Raw genomic sequence first — 18,109 nt, 5'->3', positions numbered from 1 at the left:
ACATCCAACTGCCGCTTACATGACCTTCAGTACTTCGGCCTCGCCCACCGCGCCGTCTTCGTATCCACGATGCCCTCGTATGTACACTCCTTTGTGTCACCATACAGCTCCATGTCGACGCCCAGCTCCTTCGCCCACACAAGCTCCGACTGCTTTGAGTCATCCCTGTTGACTTTCAGGTGCACAGCTACAGGCTCCGACTTCCCTCCAGCGTGCTCGACGAAGTCCCATACCGTGATAGAGAGGTACTTGAGTCCTCTGCACTCACTTGAGACGATAGCGAGGACTTCGTACGCAACACGCTGGAGTGCCGTGCTGATGGCCTTGGTGCCCATCCTAGGCTCTGTTCCCAGGTTTGCGACAAACAAATTCAGGTACTCGAGTCCATAGATAGTGGAGAGAATTGTTGCTTGTTCGCCAACATCTCTCCACATATCGTCACTCAAGTGACCTACTTCAATCGCATCCCAGAGCACTGGGCAAGGAATGCCGACGTGTCTTAGATCTGGGAAGTACTGACCCAGAAGTTGTAGTTCCTGGTCAGCAACTTCTGACCTCTCTCCAATGCGCAGGGAAAGTGTCTTCAAAATCGGAGGCAACTTGCGCAGTAGGTGCCCGATGCCATACACCTCGCTTTGTCGTGCCTTCTTTCGCTCTTTCCGCGATACAGGCTTTGTTTGGCCATTGGCATCAGGAGCGCTGAGCGCAGTTTTGACTTGCTCGTCCAAGATGTCTCTTCGCGCGTGGAAGCAGAAGTGCTCCAATCTGCTGCAATGTCTTGTCACATTGCGAAAGACTCCATCCCGTACTTCTGGGTTCAGCTTTGGGTAATCCCGTAGGTAGATAAACGTGTGTAGATCAGAGTTTCTGAAGGCATCGACGCTTGTGAATTGGCTTAATCCTGGGCAGTTGTACAGGCGTAAGAGACCGATCTTGTTGACTAGATAGGCATGTTGTGGAATGTAACCCGTCTTGAGAAGGAGATTGACTTCGGCCACTCGAAGTTCTTCCAGTATGACACCGTTGGGCATTTGTTCGAAGAGTCGAATCAGCACGTTGTCCATCAAAGTATTGTCTTTATAGTTGTCGTTGAGGATTGATACTGAATGGACGCGGTATTGCCGCTTACTGTCGATCATACCACGAACGATATCCGCCGGTGCATATGGGGCGCATATCAAGTCGAGCGGTCGGTCTTTGAGGTCATCGAAACGCGTGCTGGGTGCGATTCGAGTGAGTCGGATGCACATGCCGAAGTGACCGGTAAGCTCTCGGATCTGCGGAGGTGCATTACCAGGTAGATACTTTCCTGGGGGTGCCCGTGTATGTGGTCCAATTAGTGTGTTACGCGTGACCGAGGCGTTGTGAGATCTGATCCAGTTGCGCTGGTCCTTGTTCCGTGGATCTATGAATGTCCAGAGACGCCGCATGAAGCCGTGTGTACCTTGGATTCGAGTCAGGTCTCCAAAGTCGTGACTTGGTATCATGAGAAGTTCGGCCTTTGGTAGATGCTGATAAGTCAACAGCATCTGGTTCAGGACAGACTCAACCACCATGCTGTTGGGCCTAAACATTATCGCCCTGACCGGAGTGTGCTTGAAGTTCGGGAGCACGGTAGCCATGAACAATTCATATCGTGGAGGTATGTCGAAGGTGATGGCGCGGAAGTTGTGTGGATGCGTGAGTAGCGAGGAGGTGCTGTTCAGGCACTGCGCGCTCTTTCTCGACATACACAACTCAGCATATCTGACGAAAATGCGCTGTAGTTTCCGAGTCGCACCTTTGTATCCGGATCGAGTCGATAGCAGTAGGAGGTTATAAAAGTCGTGCTGGGAGAGCTGTAAAGTGTTAGATTGATCTTATACGTGACTTGTCCTGACCTTACATATTGGCAGATCAACTCCATCAACTCTTCGGGTAGAGCCCAGAACACTTTCTTGCGAGATCGTAGTCGGGTTATATCGAGAGTCGGGCGCAAGCGTTTGGGGGGAGGAGGCTCGTCTGGGCCGCGATCATGTGGAATCTTCCGCTTCTCGAGTCGCTGGGCATTGCCATGCTCGCTGGAGTCTGCGACAGTAGGGCGCTCATTCGGGTGTATAGGAGATTCAGAAATCATGCTCGCTGAAACGTAGATAGCTCCGCTTCTGAGGGGCGTCGCGTGCTGATAATTAGTATCGCGGGGTGGAGTGTTTGGAATGGAGTACGCGCGGGTGACTGCGACGGGCTATGAATTGCCGCATTGCCCGTTGCGGCTCGCTCGAGACCCAGATAGGAAAGCAACATTTTGCAGTGAATGAGCGTGTACTGGTGAAAGTGAAGCGGCGAAAGTCACTCCTCCACCGCACCTCCACCCAGCCACTGGCGGTGGAATGAGCGGGCTCTCGACGTGATCATCGACTTATAACTTGGACTTTGAGAACCGCAGAAGCAGATGGAAGTGGTTTGAAAGATGCGTACTATGGACTAGAGTCACAAACAAGACATTGACGAGAATTGCTCTGTGAAGCTAGGTCATCATGGAGGCCTGCCTCGCATTATAAGATATATAGGTCAAAGTCGAAGCAGTAAGTAACGGGAAAAGCGTTGGTAGTGGTGGCCCCAACACGAAAGGATAGAATGAAAATCACGCTCTTGTCGGATAAAGACATCTGGATTGCTATCGTCTTGCTTGACTCCAAGGTTGCACCCAAAAAAACTCGTATCCCTTCTTCAGCCCAGCAGCAAGCCGCAAAAGCAAACGAAAAGATGATGTAGCAGAATTGCAACGAGACCGATGAATTTTGTCGAGGAACGGGGGACACGCTCGGTCATACACTTCATCGCGTATCCGCCCGTTCCTATCACATGAGGCGCCGACTGGAGGTCGACTTATCAGTACTGCCGTACGGCTTTATCCGTACTGATAATTTCGTCAGTACTCCCAGCAAAGTACTGATATAGGCTCCTCAGAACCAGCGGCAAGAGGTCGACTGGCCGGTAAGCAGCATGCCAAGCACGGCTTTCGGCGCAGGGACTGGACAAGCGGGACACCAATCTCTAGGTTGGTGAAAGGCGTTGTCTCGGATGCCATGAGGATCAGCCCGAAGGCCATACAAGGTTGAAGGTAGGTAGCCGCCGAATCAGCGAAAGATGTAGAAGAGGTCCGCACGAACGCGAAACCGAAGAGAAAACCTTGTGAAAAATGCCGCATGAGGAAGGAAGGATGAGGTGGCTACCCTCCTTGTTCCAAGATACAGAACAGAACAGCTTGAGTAACCCTACGGCAGATCGCAATGCCTGAGTACGGGAAGTCGCCATACCACAGGTATTGCTACTGTGCAGTCGAGATGCTGAAGCAGAAGTGTTGCGCATGTTGAAAAAAAGAGAGTAGGTGTAGTTCAATTTGATATGATGCGCGCGAGCGCGGAGCAAGAAAGAGCTTGGTGTACATTCCGCGAAAGTTGCGGGTTGAGAATCGGGGTCAGTAGATGGTGGTGAGTAAGGGAAGAGAGGAGGGCGGCAGACTACTTAAGACTGCGGGCAGGTCGGGGCGGGTCAATGAGCGCACGGGCCATGCGTTTGCTTGAACCTGCCACCCTGCCTAGTCGTGAATTCACCGAGATAATTACACGCTCATGTTCACCTGCTATGCACCGCCTTCGCCTGTCGCTAAGCTCGGGCGCAAGCGATTTGACGCATCCTTCATTGTACTGAGATGTGTACTAGAAGAGACCGCCGATGCTCTGTCACTTCAAGTGGCGTCACAGATTGTAGTGAGATTGTGATGTTGATCGTGGCGTGATATGAATCGTTCCTATTTTCTCGTCCTCTACTCCAGATCTTCATCCTTGCAGCCTTCCGGTGCGATAAGAGGATTGCATCTCGCAGCCAATCCTCCGGGAAGCCTGGCGACATAATCCCAACCCCATCGACTGCTCATGCCCCAAGCCGGGAAATCGGTACTAACAATCTGCGCACCACTCTCAAAAGCTAGATCCCTCATTTCTGTAGTGCGGTTCAAGATAGTATCGATGGGTATATCAGCACGTGTGCGGATCAAGTAGCCCTTCTTCACAAGACGCTGGATCTCTGCTGTGCCGTTGCCGCGCGGCTCATTGTATTTGATGAATGCAGCATCGGAAGATCCTTCGAGCGCATTGGTGAAGACAGTGCGGTTTTGTAGCGAGGGGGCGCCGGTTTTGTAGAGCTCGCGAGGCGAGTTGGGGTCACTGGGTTTCGGGTCGTTGTCGAAGAAAAACAGAAGGCGGCCGCGAACGTCCTTCAGCTTCGGCCAGCCTTGTTGCAGGATGGATTGCTCGAGGGTAAGACCACTCTTGCGCACGTCATCAGGGCGAATGAGTTGCTTCTTAGGAAATACAGAGAGGATCTCCGCGTCGACGTTCAAGAGGTGAGGGAGGGTCCAGTTTGTCGCTTCGCCAGGGCAGACACCGCCTAATGAACATGCCGGCGCATCGGTCTTGAGCTCGAGATCAATAGTGATAGGGACGTGTCTCGGATTTGCGTCTGACCAACTCTTCAACTGCTTGAGACAGTCGATAAAGGTGTGGCAGACAGAATCGGGGTCGAAGTCTGTGACGTGGAACACCTTGATACCTGGCTTCTTCAGAATGTCACCATTGTAAGGAGTGGTGGCATTTGTCAAGTTTGATAGCGTCCATATGACAGGGGGATAGTACAGGCCGCCTTTTGCATCCGAATGTAAGTCGAGCTCGAAAGAGCGCACCGACTGGTACTCCAATTGATTGTCGAGCTCTGCGTGCGAGTAGTAGTAGTCTTCTGGAGACGGTACGTATTTCTCAAAGACTGGTCGCTCGGCGAGTGAGACTTCACGATGGTAGGAGTTGTGCGTTCCGATGACTTGAATATGGTTGAAACGGATGTCAGACTTGGATGCCAGTGCGCTTTCTATGTATTGTCAGCTTGGGCACCTCCGCGCAAGAAGACAACATACGAGCGAAGAGCATTACGCTCGCAGAAGCCTGATACCATTAGCATCCGTTCGTTCTCGCATGCCAGGAGTTATCCTTACCAATGATCCCAACATGTTGCTCTTTCCTTCTGAATTGAAGTCTGCGGTCAAGGTGAAGACGCACAAAGCAAACAAAAAGAGCGCGAGCAACAAGGCCCGACTTTTATACGCCATCGCACCCATGCTGTTCAGCGCGCAACGGCATGCACTAAAGCTCAGTTGTTGAAGTCGTTCCCGCCATGCGTCGCGTTGGCGTTAGCTCGTCGCGTGCGCTCATCGGGTCCCGCGATTGGTTCATCGCACCACGTGGGTTCAGTGCACCGGCTCGGAAATTTCTCAATGTAGAAGGTACAGATTCTGTAGGACCGTAAATCCGCACGTGCGTCACTTCGCGTTCGTGCGCGCTTCTGATGGAATAAAGACGCGTTGCAGTAGTTCGTTGCACAAAGCGATGACGCGGTGACAGGAGCTGCCAGGGGAAAAGCGGGGCAGGTCGCCTGTAACGGAAGGACCACCTTAACCATCAACAACATTGAAGGCCCCGGAAGATCTCATAGCGTGCTAAAATGCGCGAAAATCATTTTCCTGGAAAATCATCAATGTAGTATTTGTGCTTTGGATTACCACCGCACAAGAAGCTAACAGTCACTACCAACCATACTTCTGTCCATATCTACCGACAAACCCTCCTACATCAGCATCTCTCTCGCCTTGCACAATCTGTAACAGTCCTAGCGCACTTGTCTCTGAACTCTCAAGGCCTTGTTCCTTCCTTTGCTCTTTGTCGTCTCCTATATCCGTCACCACATAGCCTGGGCAGTACGTCCAGACCTTGAAGCCATCTGGCTTGAGCTGGACGTACTGGTATGCCGTCAACATGTTGAGCGCAGCTTTAGTCATGCGATATCCGGGGTATTTAACCTGGGCGTAGGGAGAGCTATGATCGGAGATCAAAGTGATGCTACCCATAGTAGAGGACACGTTGATGATGCGCGGATTGGATGAGCGCTTCATTGCGGGAATGAGAGCTTCTGTGAGGATGGTAGGGCCAAAGACGTTGGTTTCGAACGTGGTGCGCATCTGCTCTCGGTCTGGCCATGTGCCGTCTCTTTCGGGACATATACCAGCGTTGTTGATAAGCACATCGAGCTTGCTGAAGTCCTCCTCGATCTTCTTGGCAGCAGCTTTGATAGAATCGTCGTCATTGGCGTCGAGTTGCACCAGGGAGAGTGTGCCTTGGATGCCTGCTTTGGCTTGCACATCTTTCAAGACTGTTTCGCCTTTCGACATGTTGCGCGCGCCGATTATGACATGGTACTTTGGAGATGCAGAGGCAATATAAATGACGGTGTCCAGACCGATACCGTTGGTTGCTCCTACAGAGCCTATCAGTATGACGAGCTTGGTAAACGTCCGGAGGGCTGGTACCTGTTACGAGCACGACCTCCTTGTCTGGGTTCGAGGACATATTTATTTTGAATCGATTAGATTGTGGTAACGGATGATATGCAGATTTTCGACTGAAGTAGAGGAGATGGATTTTGTGATACTCAAGCTGGAGTGGAAGGCGGGCGAATTTATATCTTGCCAGCGATTCAGCACAACATGAACGGGTCTTACGGATGTCCACCAAGCATAATCCACGACGAATAGAGTACGGTCTGGAACTTGCTATAGACCAAATAGGTAATTGTAACATCAGAAACCCCGTAGATCGAGAAGGAGCTCCGGCCCGATCCGGAGTTAGTTGTCTAACTCCGATTCGCGCGGCCTGATGAAGTAATGCAAACGCCCCACAAAGACATGCTATGTATGAAGACTTACTCATGTCAATCGTATATACGAACGCGCGAATAGTAAATCGCTGCATGATCAGATCTGAGGACTGAGTGTATGGATGACTACATCGCAGGCTGCACTTAACGCATAAATCCGAGAGGCGCTTTCCGTTTAGAACACGGAGCCAGATCCCATGCATGGTGGACGCGAAGGTGTGACGCTGAATAGCATGACTCACGAAGAACAGGTAGGAGTTGCCAGAGCATACCATGATCGGTGTCCTCATAGGTTGTACGCAATTTCCAAGTGTTGATCGTATCGATGTTGTGCACCCCAGTATGCCTTCGCCGGTTCACTTGTGGCATCCAATTCTGACCTGCACCGCTTTTCCTGAGCGAGGAACTAAACCTGTGCCAGAGGTACCCCAAAACCTACGAAAGCCGTGTATTACATGTTGGTTAAAGCCGTGATATTCCAATCTGCACTCGACTGGCTTCTCTTTTGCAGCCTAGTTAATGGTGTTGAAAATGCTTGTGACCGTTTCGAACACTCGAGGACGTGCTCGTAGTCTGGAAGCAATGAAGACGGATTTTACAATATCTTCTCAGCAGTGAGTCGAGACCTGCGCCAGTACGACTCGACTTTGCACGGCCTTTGAAAGAGTATGCAGGTTTCGTAAGACTCAAACTACTAAGCAACCATGAGGATGGTAAGCCTGACTGCTTGAGACGAAGTCTGGGTAGATGTGGTTGGTTGGCACTTCTGTCCTCGCGAAAATTCCTTTGGTACAATGCCAGTACTTAGGACGCAGGGCAAAAAGGGGGTAATTGAGCATGTCGGAGGACGCGTGGGGTAACAAATCTTGAGATTAGCGCGGCGCGACACGACGTCATGGCGGCTCAACCCACCAGACGTCTCAACGCGCCTAGAAGCGACCTGATGTCGCACTCTGTCGAGTCACTCAGCCCTGAACGCGCATAGCGCCGCCGACAAGATGCCCTCCCTTGTTCGCAAGCTGCTCATCTTCGCCGCCGTCGACGGTCTCATCCTCCAGCCGTCCCCGCCCCGCAACCATCCGCCCGCGACGCAGCAGGCCATCAAGGTCGACTACAAGGGCAATGTCGGCCCCCTGTTGAAAGACAGGCGCGAAGAAGATACGGCGCCCGTGTCTGTGGAAGCGCATGGCATTATCGGTACGCGCGCAATCATTGGCGCATTGCGGCACAAGCTGACCCTACTCTAAGGACTACTCAAAGTGGCTACTTCCTACTTCCTGATATCCATATCCGACCGCGAACAGGTGGCGCTCATACGCGGCAAGCCCATCTACAAGATCACCGATGTCGCCCTCATCCCCCTCTCCTCGCAAGCCGACGCCGACAAGGCCATCGCAGCCACGCGTGACCATCTGAAGCGCCGCAACCGGGCGCCCGGCCTGGAAGACGACGACAGCGATAGCGATAGTGAGGATGGCGCGCCCAGTGTGACCGACTCGCTTGTAGAGGACTCATCGTCCACACCAAGCGAGGTCAAGGATTCGGTCACCGGACAAAAAGGCAGTGCGCAGCGCAAGACAAGTGTGGCCGAAGACGTTATACAAAGAAAAGGTGTATATGGAAGATTCGCTAACAAGTGGTTCTCGCGCAAGGGTTGGAGTGCTGACAACAGGCGTCTGCAAGGGCTGAGCTCAGAAGAGAACCTGGCGGCAAACAACGTGCCGCAGAACGTTGACTCGGGAGTGCCCAAGGAAGAAGAACAACCCAAGAGCGAGTCTAAGCCAGATGCCATCCCTACAGATGACAAGGACATTTCGGAACCAGTCAGCCCAGAAGCTATTCCCAAGGCCCTGGGCGGCGAGAAGGACGCAGCCACTGTAGCACTCTTACCAAAGATTCTGCAGACCACCAAAATGTACTTTTCATCAGGCAACTTCTTCTTCTCATACGACTATGACATCTCACACGGTATTGGCCAGCAGCAAGCAAGTTCTAGTGTCGCCCTGTTTAAACAATTCGATCCTTTGGTCAGTTTACACCTTGCCCATGTAACGGACGATTGCTCACCAGTATCTAGTTCTTCTGGAATCAGCACATCATCGCACCTTTCATTGAAGCGGGCCAGCATGCTTTTGTGCTCCCCGTAATGCAAGGCTTCGTTGGTCAACGACCTTTCACGATCAAGACAGCTGATGGCCAGTCGAACAGTCTTGTAGTCGACCCGAGTGCCACCCCAGATGACATCCAGCTCCAGTCCTGGCATGAAAAGCAGAAAGAGGACTCACAGTCCAATACGGAAGCCAGTGGCGAAGCATCTGATCCCGATGCCTCTCTCGTGGACGGCAAAGACTTCCTGTTGACGCTCATCTCGCGACGTTCTATCAAGCGAGCTGGGCTTCGTTACCTGCGACGGGGCACAGATGACGAGGGCTGTACCGCGAATAGCGTCGAGACGGAACAGATCCTATCCAACCCGGCTTTTAGCACGACGCAAGACAAGATTTTCTCTTTCACACAGATTCGAGGCTCAATTCCCCTGTTCTTCTCTCAATCGCCCTACAGCCTTAAACCACAAGTCTCTACTTGGGGATCGTTTGAGACTAACGCTCGCGCTTTCAAGAAGCACTTTGCCGATCTATCTTCACGCTATGGCGAAATATACTGTGATTCGCTCATAGACAAACACGGTACTGAGGCGAAGATTGGTGAGCTTTATGAACAGCATGCGAAGTCGCTCAATGAGAATGGCGGGATGGACGGGAAAGGCAAGCAGCTGGGTTTCGAATGGTTCGACTTCCACAACGTGTGCCGCGGTATGCGCTTTGAAAACGTCTCGAAGCTGATGGATTCAATCGAACCTTTCATGAAATCTTCTGGATGGGTGGAGATCTTAGGAAATCAAGTACAGCAGAAGCAGTCAGGCGTCTTGCGTACAAACTGCATGGACTGTCTGGACCGCACCAACGTTGTTCAATCTGCGTGCGCCAGGACCGCTCTTGAAGCACAACTGTCAATGGGCAGTTACAGCATCGATCTCCAGAACGACCCCAGTACATCGTGGTTCAACACACTCTGGGCTGACAATGGCGATGCCATATCTCGGCAGTATGCTGGCACTGCTGCGCTAAAGGGCGACTTTACGCGTACCCGGAAGCGGCAGATAACTGGTGCGCTTACCGATTTCGGACTGACACTCACGAGATATTACAACAACATCGTGAACGACTACTTTGCTCAGGCAGTCATCGACTACCTTCTCGGTCGCGCTACGGATACCATCTTCGCGGAATTCGAAGCCGACATGAAGAGCTCAGATTACTTTATCGATGTACGCAAAGTGCGGCAGCAGGCCATTGAACGTTCTGCTGGCATCGTGATTGAGGATCGCGACGAAGACCTGGTACATGGCTGGACGTTGAGCGTACCCACTGCTGTTAACCAGGTCAAGACTGCTACATTTGAAGAAGCAGTCCTTCTACTAACAGAAAAGGCCTTGTACTTCTGCCGTCTCGACTGGGGAACAGAGAAAGTACGCGAGTTCGAGCGCATCCCCTTGGAGAACGTGCAAGGCCTCATGCGAGGTGTGTACGTTACGTCCACACTGGCGCAACGACACACCGACACAGACAAGAACGTTGGTCTCATCATACGATATCGAGCCGGTACCAAGGGCGAGCTAGTACGGCGCAATACAAGGGCTCTAGATTCCGGAGCCGCCAGCGATGAGCAACGCAAAGACGACGCCAAGAAAGACCAGAAGCAGGATACTGCGGGCCGCTTCCTAGCGTTCAAAGCGCTTCCACCGAGAAGCAGCGTTCCGTCATCCCCTGGCGACAACCCTGACAATGAAGGCGAGGTTGTCAAATCGGTATGCGATGAGATTGTGAGGATCGCCAATGAGATGAAGAAGGGCGGCAGGGATGAAGACAGGACACTGAAAGTAGAGGAAAAGGATATAATCAGCCTTGTGGACGCGAAGAAGAGTACCGGCTACCTGGAACAGTTTGAGTATTCCTTGAAGAAGCTTGTTTGGGGCTAAGCCCGGTCTGATACTGGCCATGTATAATGTCTTGTCGTTTCTCATTGTATCTTGTTCAGGAAGCCGTACATAAACCTTTGGAAAGATGCTCGTATCATGCAATACAGTCATCCTGTAGATAGTTACGTTTCCACCATACGGTGTGTCTGAATCGTGGACTTGCCTTGATTGGGGTATAATCTCCTTGATCCCTATACTTCCCGATGGTCTCGGACGGTCACATCAAGAACAGCGGAGTCCAGCGACCAGCACGGCGGATTCACGGCGCTTCCAGGTCCCGGCGACTGAGGTGCGTGTGGGGACAATGCGGGTGGCTGCTGGCTACCTGACAAGCTTGCGAGAGCTATATCGGGAAATGCATCCGCTTTACTTGTGCAGCACTGCATGTCGAGGGTGCTAAGTGATGTGATACTAAAGACTTGAGAGCGGTGCACCGAGATATATGAGGAAGTCGCGTTACAAATAAGCCAGCTGGGGAAGTAACGAAACCACTGGTAAGCATCGACCCAGTTTCCTCTCCGCGCTCCAACATCTCCTTTCCCCATCCACCCTCTGCCCGGCGACTCCACTATTCCACGCGATGAAGCGCTTGCGTCGCTGGGACTTGTTTAATCATCAGCGGACCCGCGCCGCATCCTTTTCGGTGCAACGTTCTACGCTATGTCATCGGCACATGCAGCGAAAGACACGACTGCAACAGTGATCGGTCTCATCGCCCCGTAGCGATGGTCACGGCCCACCTAGAGCCTCACCTCGTATAGATGTGGTGGATGGAGTGCGCCGGCGCGTCGACCGACATTCCAATTGCATACCAAAGGATGGGTCAGCTGAACGCCTTACCACGGCCCAAAATGCCACGCCCTCTCAGACGACTTGTTGAAGCTTGACAGCTACAGGCTTGCTCGGCACTCGGCTGCGAGCTTAAGCTTTCCATTCAACGGGAGGCGCATGATACGACGACGCTAGCGGCGGCACGGTTGCACGAGGAAAAGCGGGCCGACGTCAGCGTCTCGCGCGATGACTGGCTGCATGCCGTTCTTGATTGCGGTGCGTGACGTCAACTGTGGAAACTCCATGCTGTGCTCTGAGCGCGAATTGCACATCGCAAAAGGGCCCACCAAGTACGAAAATTTCTGCTTCATGGGGTGCCCTTGGGGTGCGAAATTGTGGGTGTCTGGAGTCTGGAGGAAAAATGGAGAGACATTGTGCGGAGTGCGGAGGGCTCGCATCTCCGGGTCGATGAGATGGATGCAACCATCAGCATCCTTTGTGGTACAGCCAAACCAGGAAAGGCGAGCATATCGATGATCGCAGCTCCGAGTTCCGTGGCAGGAGGCGCCATGGAAGGCAGAAAGCTTCATCCGCCTCGTTGCCAACCCGTTCCCGTTGTCTCGGCATCAATTGTCCCAAGATTGCGACTCAACACACAAGCACTAAGCCGACGGATCGTGTCAGGCTTGTCATTTCTTCACTCCGCTGCAAGGTTCCACATCATGCTCCCACCAATCAACGCGTCGTTCTTCGGAGACTATACCAAGCCAGGAAGCACATCAGAGTGTTTTCCGACCGACGAAGGGATGACCGTTACCTGGAACCGTGAAAGGTCCGCTGCGGGGCTCCCACGTTGTTCCTGGCTCCCCTGACCCAACCTGCGCGTATGGTATCAAGCCGAGGGAAGCGTGGCATATAAACCCTTTTCGCACCCCGAACGCCAGGCTTGTTCTCCTGTAACCACGCCTGCCAACCTCCGGGTTTCTTTTATACATCCATTGCAGGGTGATTGGCAAGACAAGATACCACCATGGGTTACCAGATCGGCAACATCTACGGCATCACCGCCATTGCGGTCATCGGCGGTGGACTGTTTGGTTTCGATATCAGTTCCATGAGCGCTATGTACGTACTCGCCGTGGCTATCTGAGACTGATGCTAACATTCATAGTTTGCCAACTCAACAATACCGATGCTACTTCAACCAGGGGCCTAAGGGTCCTCCCTTCACAGGCCCCGAGGACGATTGCTCTGGTCCTACCGCCGATGTCCAAGGAGGCATCACTGCAGCGTGAGTCGGCTCTCACCATGTATTACATCTTCAGCAACTGACTCAGTACAGTATGCCTGGTGGTTCTTTCGTCGGTGCTCTCGTCTCTGGTTACCTTACGGATAAGCTCGGTCGTCGCAGGGCTATTCAAATCGGTTGTGCCATCTGGATCATTGGTTCCATCATCTCCTGCGCCGCTCAAAACATCGGCATGCTCATCGTCGGTCGCTTCATCAACGGTCTCTCTGTCGGTATCTGCTCCGCTCAAGTCCCTGTCTACGTCTCTGAACTCGCTCCTCCCTCCCGCCGCGGTCGTGTTGTAGGATCCCAGCAATGGGCGATCACTTGTAAGTACCCACTCGACAAACTCCTGGTGAGACAAAAGCTAATAAGCGCTTCTCAGGGGGAATTCTAATTATGTACTACATCTCCTACGGCTGCAGCTTCATGGAAGGCACCAAGGCTTTCCGTGTTCCATGGGGTCTGCAGATGATTCCTGCTGTTATCCTTGGTATTGGACTTCTGTTCCTACCGGAATCTCCTCGTTGGCTCGCCCGTCACGACAGATGGGAGGAGACACAGGCCGTTCTTACCCTGGTTCACGGCAAGGGTGACCCCAACAGTCCCTTCGTGAAGCTTGAGCTTGATGAGATTCGTCAGATGATCGAGTTCGAACGCCAGAACGCTGACGTTTCCTTCATGGAGCTCTTCAAGCCCAACATGATCAACCGCGTTCACATTGGTATCTTCACTCAAGTCTGGTCTCAGTTGACTGGCATGAACGTCATGGTAAGTTCTGACTGTACCAGGCGTGTGAAACATATACTGACTTTATGCCTCTACCTCTGCAGATGTACTACATCACATACGTCTTCGGCATGGCAGGTCTTACCGGTAACATCAACCTCGTTGCCAGTTCCATCCAGTACGTCATCAACGTCTTGATGACAGTTCCTGCTCTTCTCTTCATGGACCGCTGGGGTCGCCGTCCTATGTTCGTCATCGGCGCAGTCCTTATGATGATCTGGATGTTCGCCAACGCCGGTCTCATGGCAAGCTACGGCAACCCAGCTCCTGAAGGCGGTCTTGGTGGTATTGCCGAGCAATCCTGGGAGATCACGGGCGCGCCTGCAAAGGCTGTCATTGCTTGCACATACCTGTTCGTCGCTTCTTACGCGCCAACCTGGGGCCCCGCGTCTTGGGTCTACCCACCAGAGATCTTCCCTCTCCGCATTCGTGGAAAGGCTGTTGCCGTCGCTACCTCATCCAATTGGTATGTACAAACCTGCTTATGATGCTTAAAATCATTACGTACTGACTCCGCTCCAGGATCTTCAACTTCGCCCTCTCCTACTTCGTCCCACCCGCTTTCGTCAACATCCAATGGCGCGTCTACATCATCTTCGGTGTCTTCTGCCTCGCCATGGCTATCCACACGTTCTTCCTGTTCCCCGAGACGGCTGGAAAGACGCTCGAGGATGTTGAGGAGATGTTCATGGCTGGAGTTCCCGCTTGGAAGACTAGGGTCGAATACAGCAACACTCGCCGTGCTGAGCGTGGTGAGGTCGATAACGAGAAGGGTCTCGAGCACAGCCCCGTTAGGGTTGAGAACGCCGAGACCAAGGCTTAGGCTGTGTTTAGGAGGTAATGATCGATGGGAAATGTCTAGCATTGGATATGATGAAGAAGAGTAACAGCCACTGGACTGTTTAATCGCAAAGGTACCAACGTACACATTCTGTCATGATTGTGCTATTCCTTGGTGATGTAGAGCGCAGCGTATTGTAACATCCGTCCCTTTTGATACAGTATCTGTCGACATTTATGTCTCGGGCGTTCACAACAGTTACTCGATATACGACCAGACCTACCGTCTGCAGTGCTGGTCCCCCCTTCCTTTTTGCCGGAAATCGTCCGCCGTGACGCGTGTGCCCGACTAGGCTAGCGTGACGCGTCGCGACTTCCGCCCGCCTTCCGTTCCTCGTTCCTCGTTCACGTTCATTCCATCTGCCGCGTTTTGCTCGTTATCTTATCCACTGCAGTTCAGTTCGGCATGTGCTTTGGTTAGACCCCTATCTTCTGCATCCATGCGTCAATCAAGAACGGTTCGCGAGACTTGCATGTGGCCCCAGCTGGTGAACAAAACTCTTTGAAGCAATAACGATGCTGCAAGTTCAAGTTTGATGGATGAAATTCATGCTACCCGATCATCACAACGTGTACAGTCTGTTTAGAACAATGAGAGTGACTTGTTCATCCATGGTATCTATGTATATAAAACCCATATACTCCTTCGCCTCGACAACTCAATAGGCGGCGCATTGCTCACGCTTAGCACACTGCATGTGTCTTTCCAGTCTTTGCCTGTAGACTGTGGTCCTCGTCGAAGTGGTCTGTCGCCTTCTTCTTAAAGATGGGGCTGATAATGGTCGAACGACGACGCATTTCGAATGCATGTTGCCTGTGCTCCTCGATCTTCTTCGCGTCGAGCTTGTCCAGCGTCGACAGCGCAAGCTTGAAGTCGGCAAGTAGAGCGTCACAACGAGACTTGGTGAAATCCTCGCGCACAACCACACGCAGCATCTTCATCTTCTCGGAGTGAGGGGCCATCGTGTATGCGGGAACGACCCATCCGCGCTCGCGTAGTTGATGAGCACTGCTCTCGTTAGTTTCAGTTGCAGAAAAAGTGGGGTGGACACTTACATGGCGAACTCATCGTACTGCTTGCCAAGATCTTCATCAATGCGGCAAGCAACGAGAGGAAGTCCAGCGCCTCCCCTTTGACTCATGATGATAAAGCCCAACGCCTCGAGGTTTGCGGCGAGATAGTCGGCCGTACGCGTCAGGTTCAGCATGATCTTCCTATATCCTCGCTTTCCAAGACGAATGAGCTGGTAGTACTGTCCAATGATTTGCGAAGCGCCGCGGGAGAAGTTGAGTGTGAAAGACGCCTGGTCAGCACCGAGGTAGTTGATGTTGAAGACGAGCTCCTGGGGAAGGTACTTGGGGTCGCGCCACACGACCCAGCCGACACCGGGGTATACAAGTCCGTACTTGTGACCAGAGACGTTGATGGTCGTGACCTTTGGGAGGCGGAAATCCCATAGTAGACCAGGGTTGACGAACGGAGCGACAAACCCACCGGACGCGGCGTCGACGTGAATATCGACATCGATATCCTTCTCGACGAGGAGGTCGTTGATGGCTTTGATATCTTCGTATTCGCCAGTGTAGGTCGTTCCCAGGATTGCGCCTATTCGAATTAGCTCATTGTCCTCTTATAGATGCTGTAATACGTACAAATTCCAATGGTGTTCTCATCGATGAGATCAATGCATTCCTTGGGGTCCATCACATAGCGCTCAGTAGTACAGTATACATATCGCTCTTCGATATCAAAGTATCGGCATGCTTTCTGCATACAATCAGTATGCTTCTCCTTCTTTTCTGCCCGAAATGGCTCAACAATAGGCTACATACCTCCCAGCAGACCTGTACAGCCGAGTTCATGATCATGTTTGGCTTGTCGTAGGGCTTGCCCTCAGCCTTGCGCTTGTTTTGCCAAAGCTTTTTCTGGGCCAGTACACCCAACTATGATGTGTCAGCTCACAGGCTTCCAGCTTCATACCACTGTATTCACTGACCATGATGGCTTCAGAAGACCCGATGGTAGAGGTGCCGATTGTGTTCGCCTCTGGATCTGCCGGCGCATTGAACAGCCTGGCGATCATCGACACACATCCTGTTCACAACTCAGCAAACATTCCTCAGCCCATTTTGTAGTGTATGTACGAACGGTTTTGGATATCGGCGCTGACGGGGTACTCTTCGTAATCGATGAAGTTCTTCGAGAACGCGTCGCTTAGGTAAAGGGTTATTGGGAGGTTACGAAACGCGAGCTTGTCCGACATACACCATAAGCTTCTCGGCCTCTTCTTCCTGCTCATGTGTCAGTCCTTGTCCATCCGATGAATGATCATTAGAGCTTACCATGTACGTTGTAACGAATGAAGCCAAGTTCAGCGTCGGGGTGCCGTCGAGCGTGAGATCGTCCTTGATCATGCGGTATGCACTAGCATATCGTCAGCGATGCTGTCGCAGTTGTGGTGCGGCAAATGGTTTGGTGTGTTCGAGGCTAATAGTGCATGTAGCAAAGCACGTACACATGAGGAGGCATTTCTCGGTCCTAGATCGTGTCAATTCCGGGTATAGCTACTCAAAAAGGGCTGGGCTCACCGGCATCTCGTGTCTCGGCAGATCTTCAGCAGCATATTTGGAACCGTAGACGGTAGCAGTGTAGTCGTCGGCTTCATCGTCTGGTGTCAGATTGATGGTAGTGGTGGCATCAATGGCCTCGAATTGGCTCTGCTCCTCGGAGACTTCCTTGTGAGTTGCTACACGGTTGATATGCACCATGTTGGCGGTCGTAGGGTGTGTTTGTGGAGGGGTCTTCTGGAAGAGACAATAGTGCCTGCCTTCTATGATCGAGGTGCAGGTGCGAGGAAAGATGGAGGAAGAAGAGAAGCAGGAAGCCACGTCAAGGAAGTAAACAAGGCAGCCTAAGAACAACCGGAGTTGCCGCAGAATCAGCAACTTATATCGCTCACCAGCTCCTGTCGCGCCTATCATGCAGCATCAACACGCCGCCCGCGTTCCAGCTCACTCTGCTACCCCACCACGACTTGCATACGACATACGTCGGGGGCCACCTGCTGCAGGCCGACGCTACACGACGCGTACGTCGATTCATCATCCAGACCGCCTAGCGCGTCTCCGTAGCCATTTACTCTACATGAGGCGTTTGAACTGGGAATAATCCAAGTAAACAGACGCACGATGTCGCGCCCAAGGTGCTCATTCGAGAGCGACAACATGTCATAGCGGGGTACAGGCCGTTCGCTAAGCATTTGGCCCGTGAAGCTTGTCTGGCTAGTGGCCCTGTTTCCTCACACCGCCCTGCACATGCCTTCCTGCTTTCGGCCACGAGCTAACGCCTTTCGAGATGGACTATCGGCGGGGTAGTGCCAGGTACGATCTGCCCGGGCGAGTGTCGGGTTCTGCTCCGCAATGACATTTCACAACCTTCGGGGCTGAGAAGATATGCGCTGGTGGTAGGTATCAGCTAAGCCATGGCGGTTTATGCGTAGCTGACGAGAACGTTATTGCAGCAAGGTCGTCGCACAACAGGCACGGTGTCAGCAGAGTTCGGTCGCAGGTTCGCTTCCAACCTTAACACTGGTAGCGTCCGAGTATATGGCTAGGTACTGATTGGATGGCTCTTATGT

The 18,109-nt window shown here is 52.4% G+C and overlaps 5 protein-coding genes across 5 annotated transcripts; 2 read left to right on the top strand and 3 right to left on the bottom strand.

The window, feature by feature from the left end:
- Positions 1-26: 26 nt before the first annotated feature.
- Positions 27-2,116, bottom strand: J4E88_001128 (uncharacterized protein; the record flags this gene model as incomplete). Its single annotated transcript, XM_049394800.1, has 2 exons — positions 27-1,838; positions 1,886-2,116. The coding sequence occupies 2 exons, from the start codon at positions 2,114-2,116 to the stop codon at positions 27-29; spliced, it is 2,043 nt and encodes a 680-aa protein (XP_049258664.1).
- A 1,692-nt stretch (positions 2,117-3,808) lies between these two features.
- Positions 3,809-6,437, bottom strand: J4E88_001127 (uncharacterized protein; the record flags this gene model as incomplete). Its single annotated transcript, XM_049394799.1, has 5 exons — positions 3,809-4,905; positions 4,952-4,979; positions 5,030-5,070; positions 5,626-6,345; positions 6,398-6,437. The coding sequence occupies 5 exons, from the start codon at positions 6,435-6,437 to the stop codon at positions 3,809-3,811; spliced, it is 1,926 nt and encodes a 641-aa protein (XP_049258663.1).
- Positions 6,438-7,742: 1,305 nt separating this feature from the next.
- Positions 7,743-10,783, top strand: J4E88_001126 (uncharacterized protein; the record flags this gene model as incomplete). Its single annotated transcript, XM_049394798.1, has 3 exons — positions 7,743-7,941; positions 7,993-8,771; positions 8,822-10,783. The coding sequence occupies 3 exons, from the start codon at positions 7,743-7,745 to the stop codon at positions 10,781-10,783; spliced, it is 2,940 nt and encodes a 979-aa protein (XP_049258662.1).
- A 1,801-nt stretch (positions 10,784-12,584) lies between these two features.
- On the top strand, positions 12,585-14,454 carry J4E88_001125 (uncharacterized protein; the record flags this gene model as incomplete). Its single annotated transcript, XM_049394797.1, has 6 exons — positions 12,585-12,679; positions 12,726-12,845; positions 12,897-13,171; positions 13,228-13,613; positions 13,676-14,097; positions 14,154-14,454. 6 exons carry the CDS (start codon positions 12,585-12,587, stop codon positions 14,452-14,454), a joined length of 1,599 nt encoding a protein of 532 aa, XP_049258661.1.
- A 701-nt stretch (positions 14,455-15,155) lies between these two features.
- J4E88_001124 (uncharacterized protein) lies at positions 15,156-17,240 on the bottom strand (the record flags this gene model as incomplete). Its single annotated transcript, XM_049394796.1, has 10 exons — positions 15,156-15,480; positions 15,528-16,077; positions 16,125-16,239; positions 16,305-16,415; positions 16,469-16,566; positions 16,621-16,685; positions 16,738-16,763; positions 16,815-16,896; positions 16,988-17,010; positions 17,061-17,240. 10 exons carry the CDS (start codon positions 17,238-17,240, stop codon positions 15,156-15,158), a joined length of 1,575 nt encoding a protein of 524 aa, XP_049258660.1.
- Between the last annotated feature and the right edge of the window lie 869 nt (positions 17,241-18,109).

The sequence above is a fragment of the Alternaria novae-zelandiae genome, assembly GCF_023758075.1.
Source record: "Alternaria novae-zelandiae strain BMP 2774 chromosome Unknown scaffold_2, whole genome shotgun sequence".
NCBI lineage: Eukaryota > Fungi > Ascomycota > Dothideomycetes > Pleosporales > Pleosporaceae > Alternaria > Alternaria novae-zelandiae.
The sequence above is the reverse complement of the archived record's forward strand: the minus strand, read 5'-3'. Positions and strand labels throughout refer to the sequence as shown.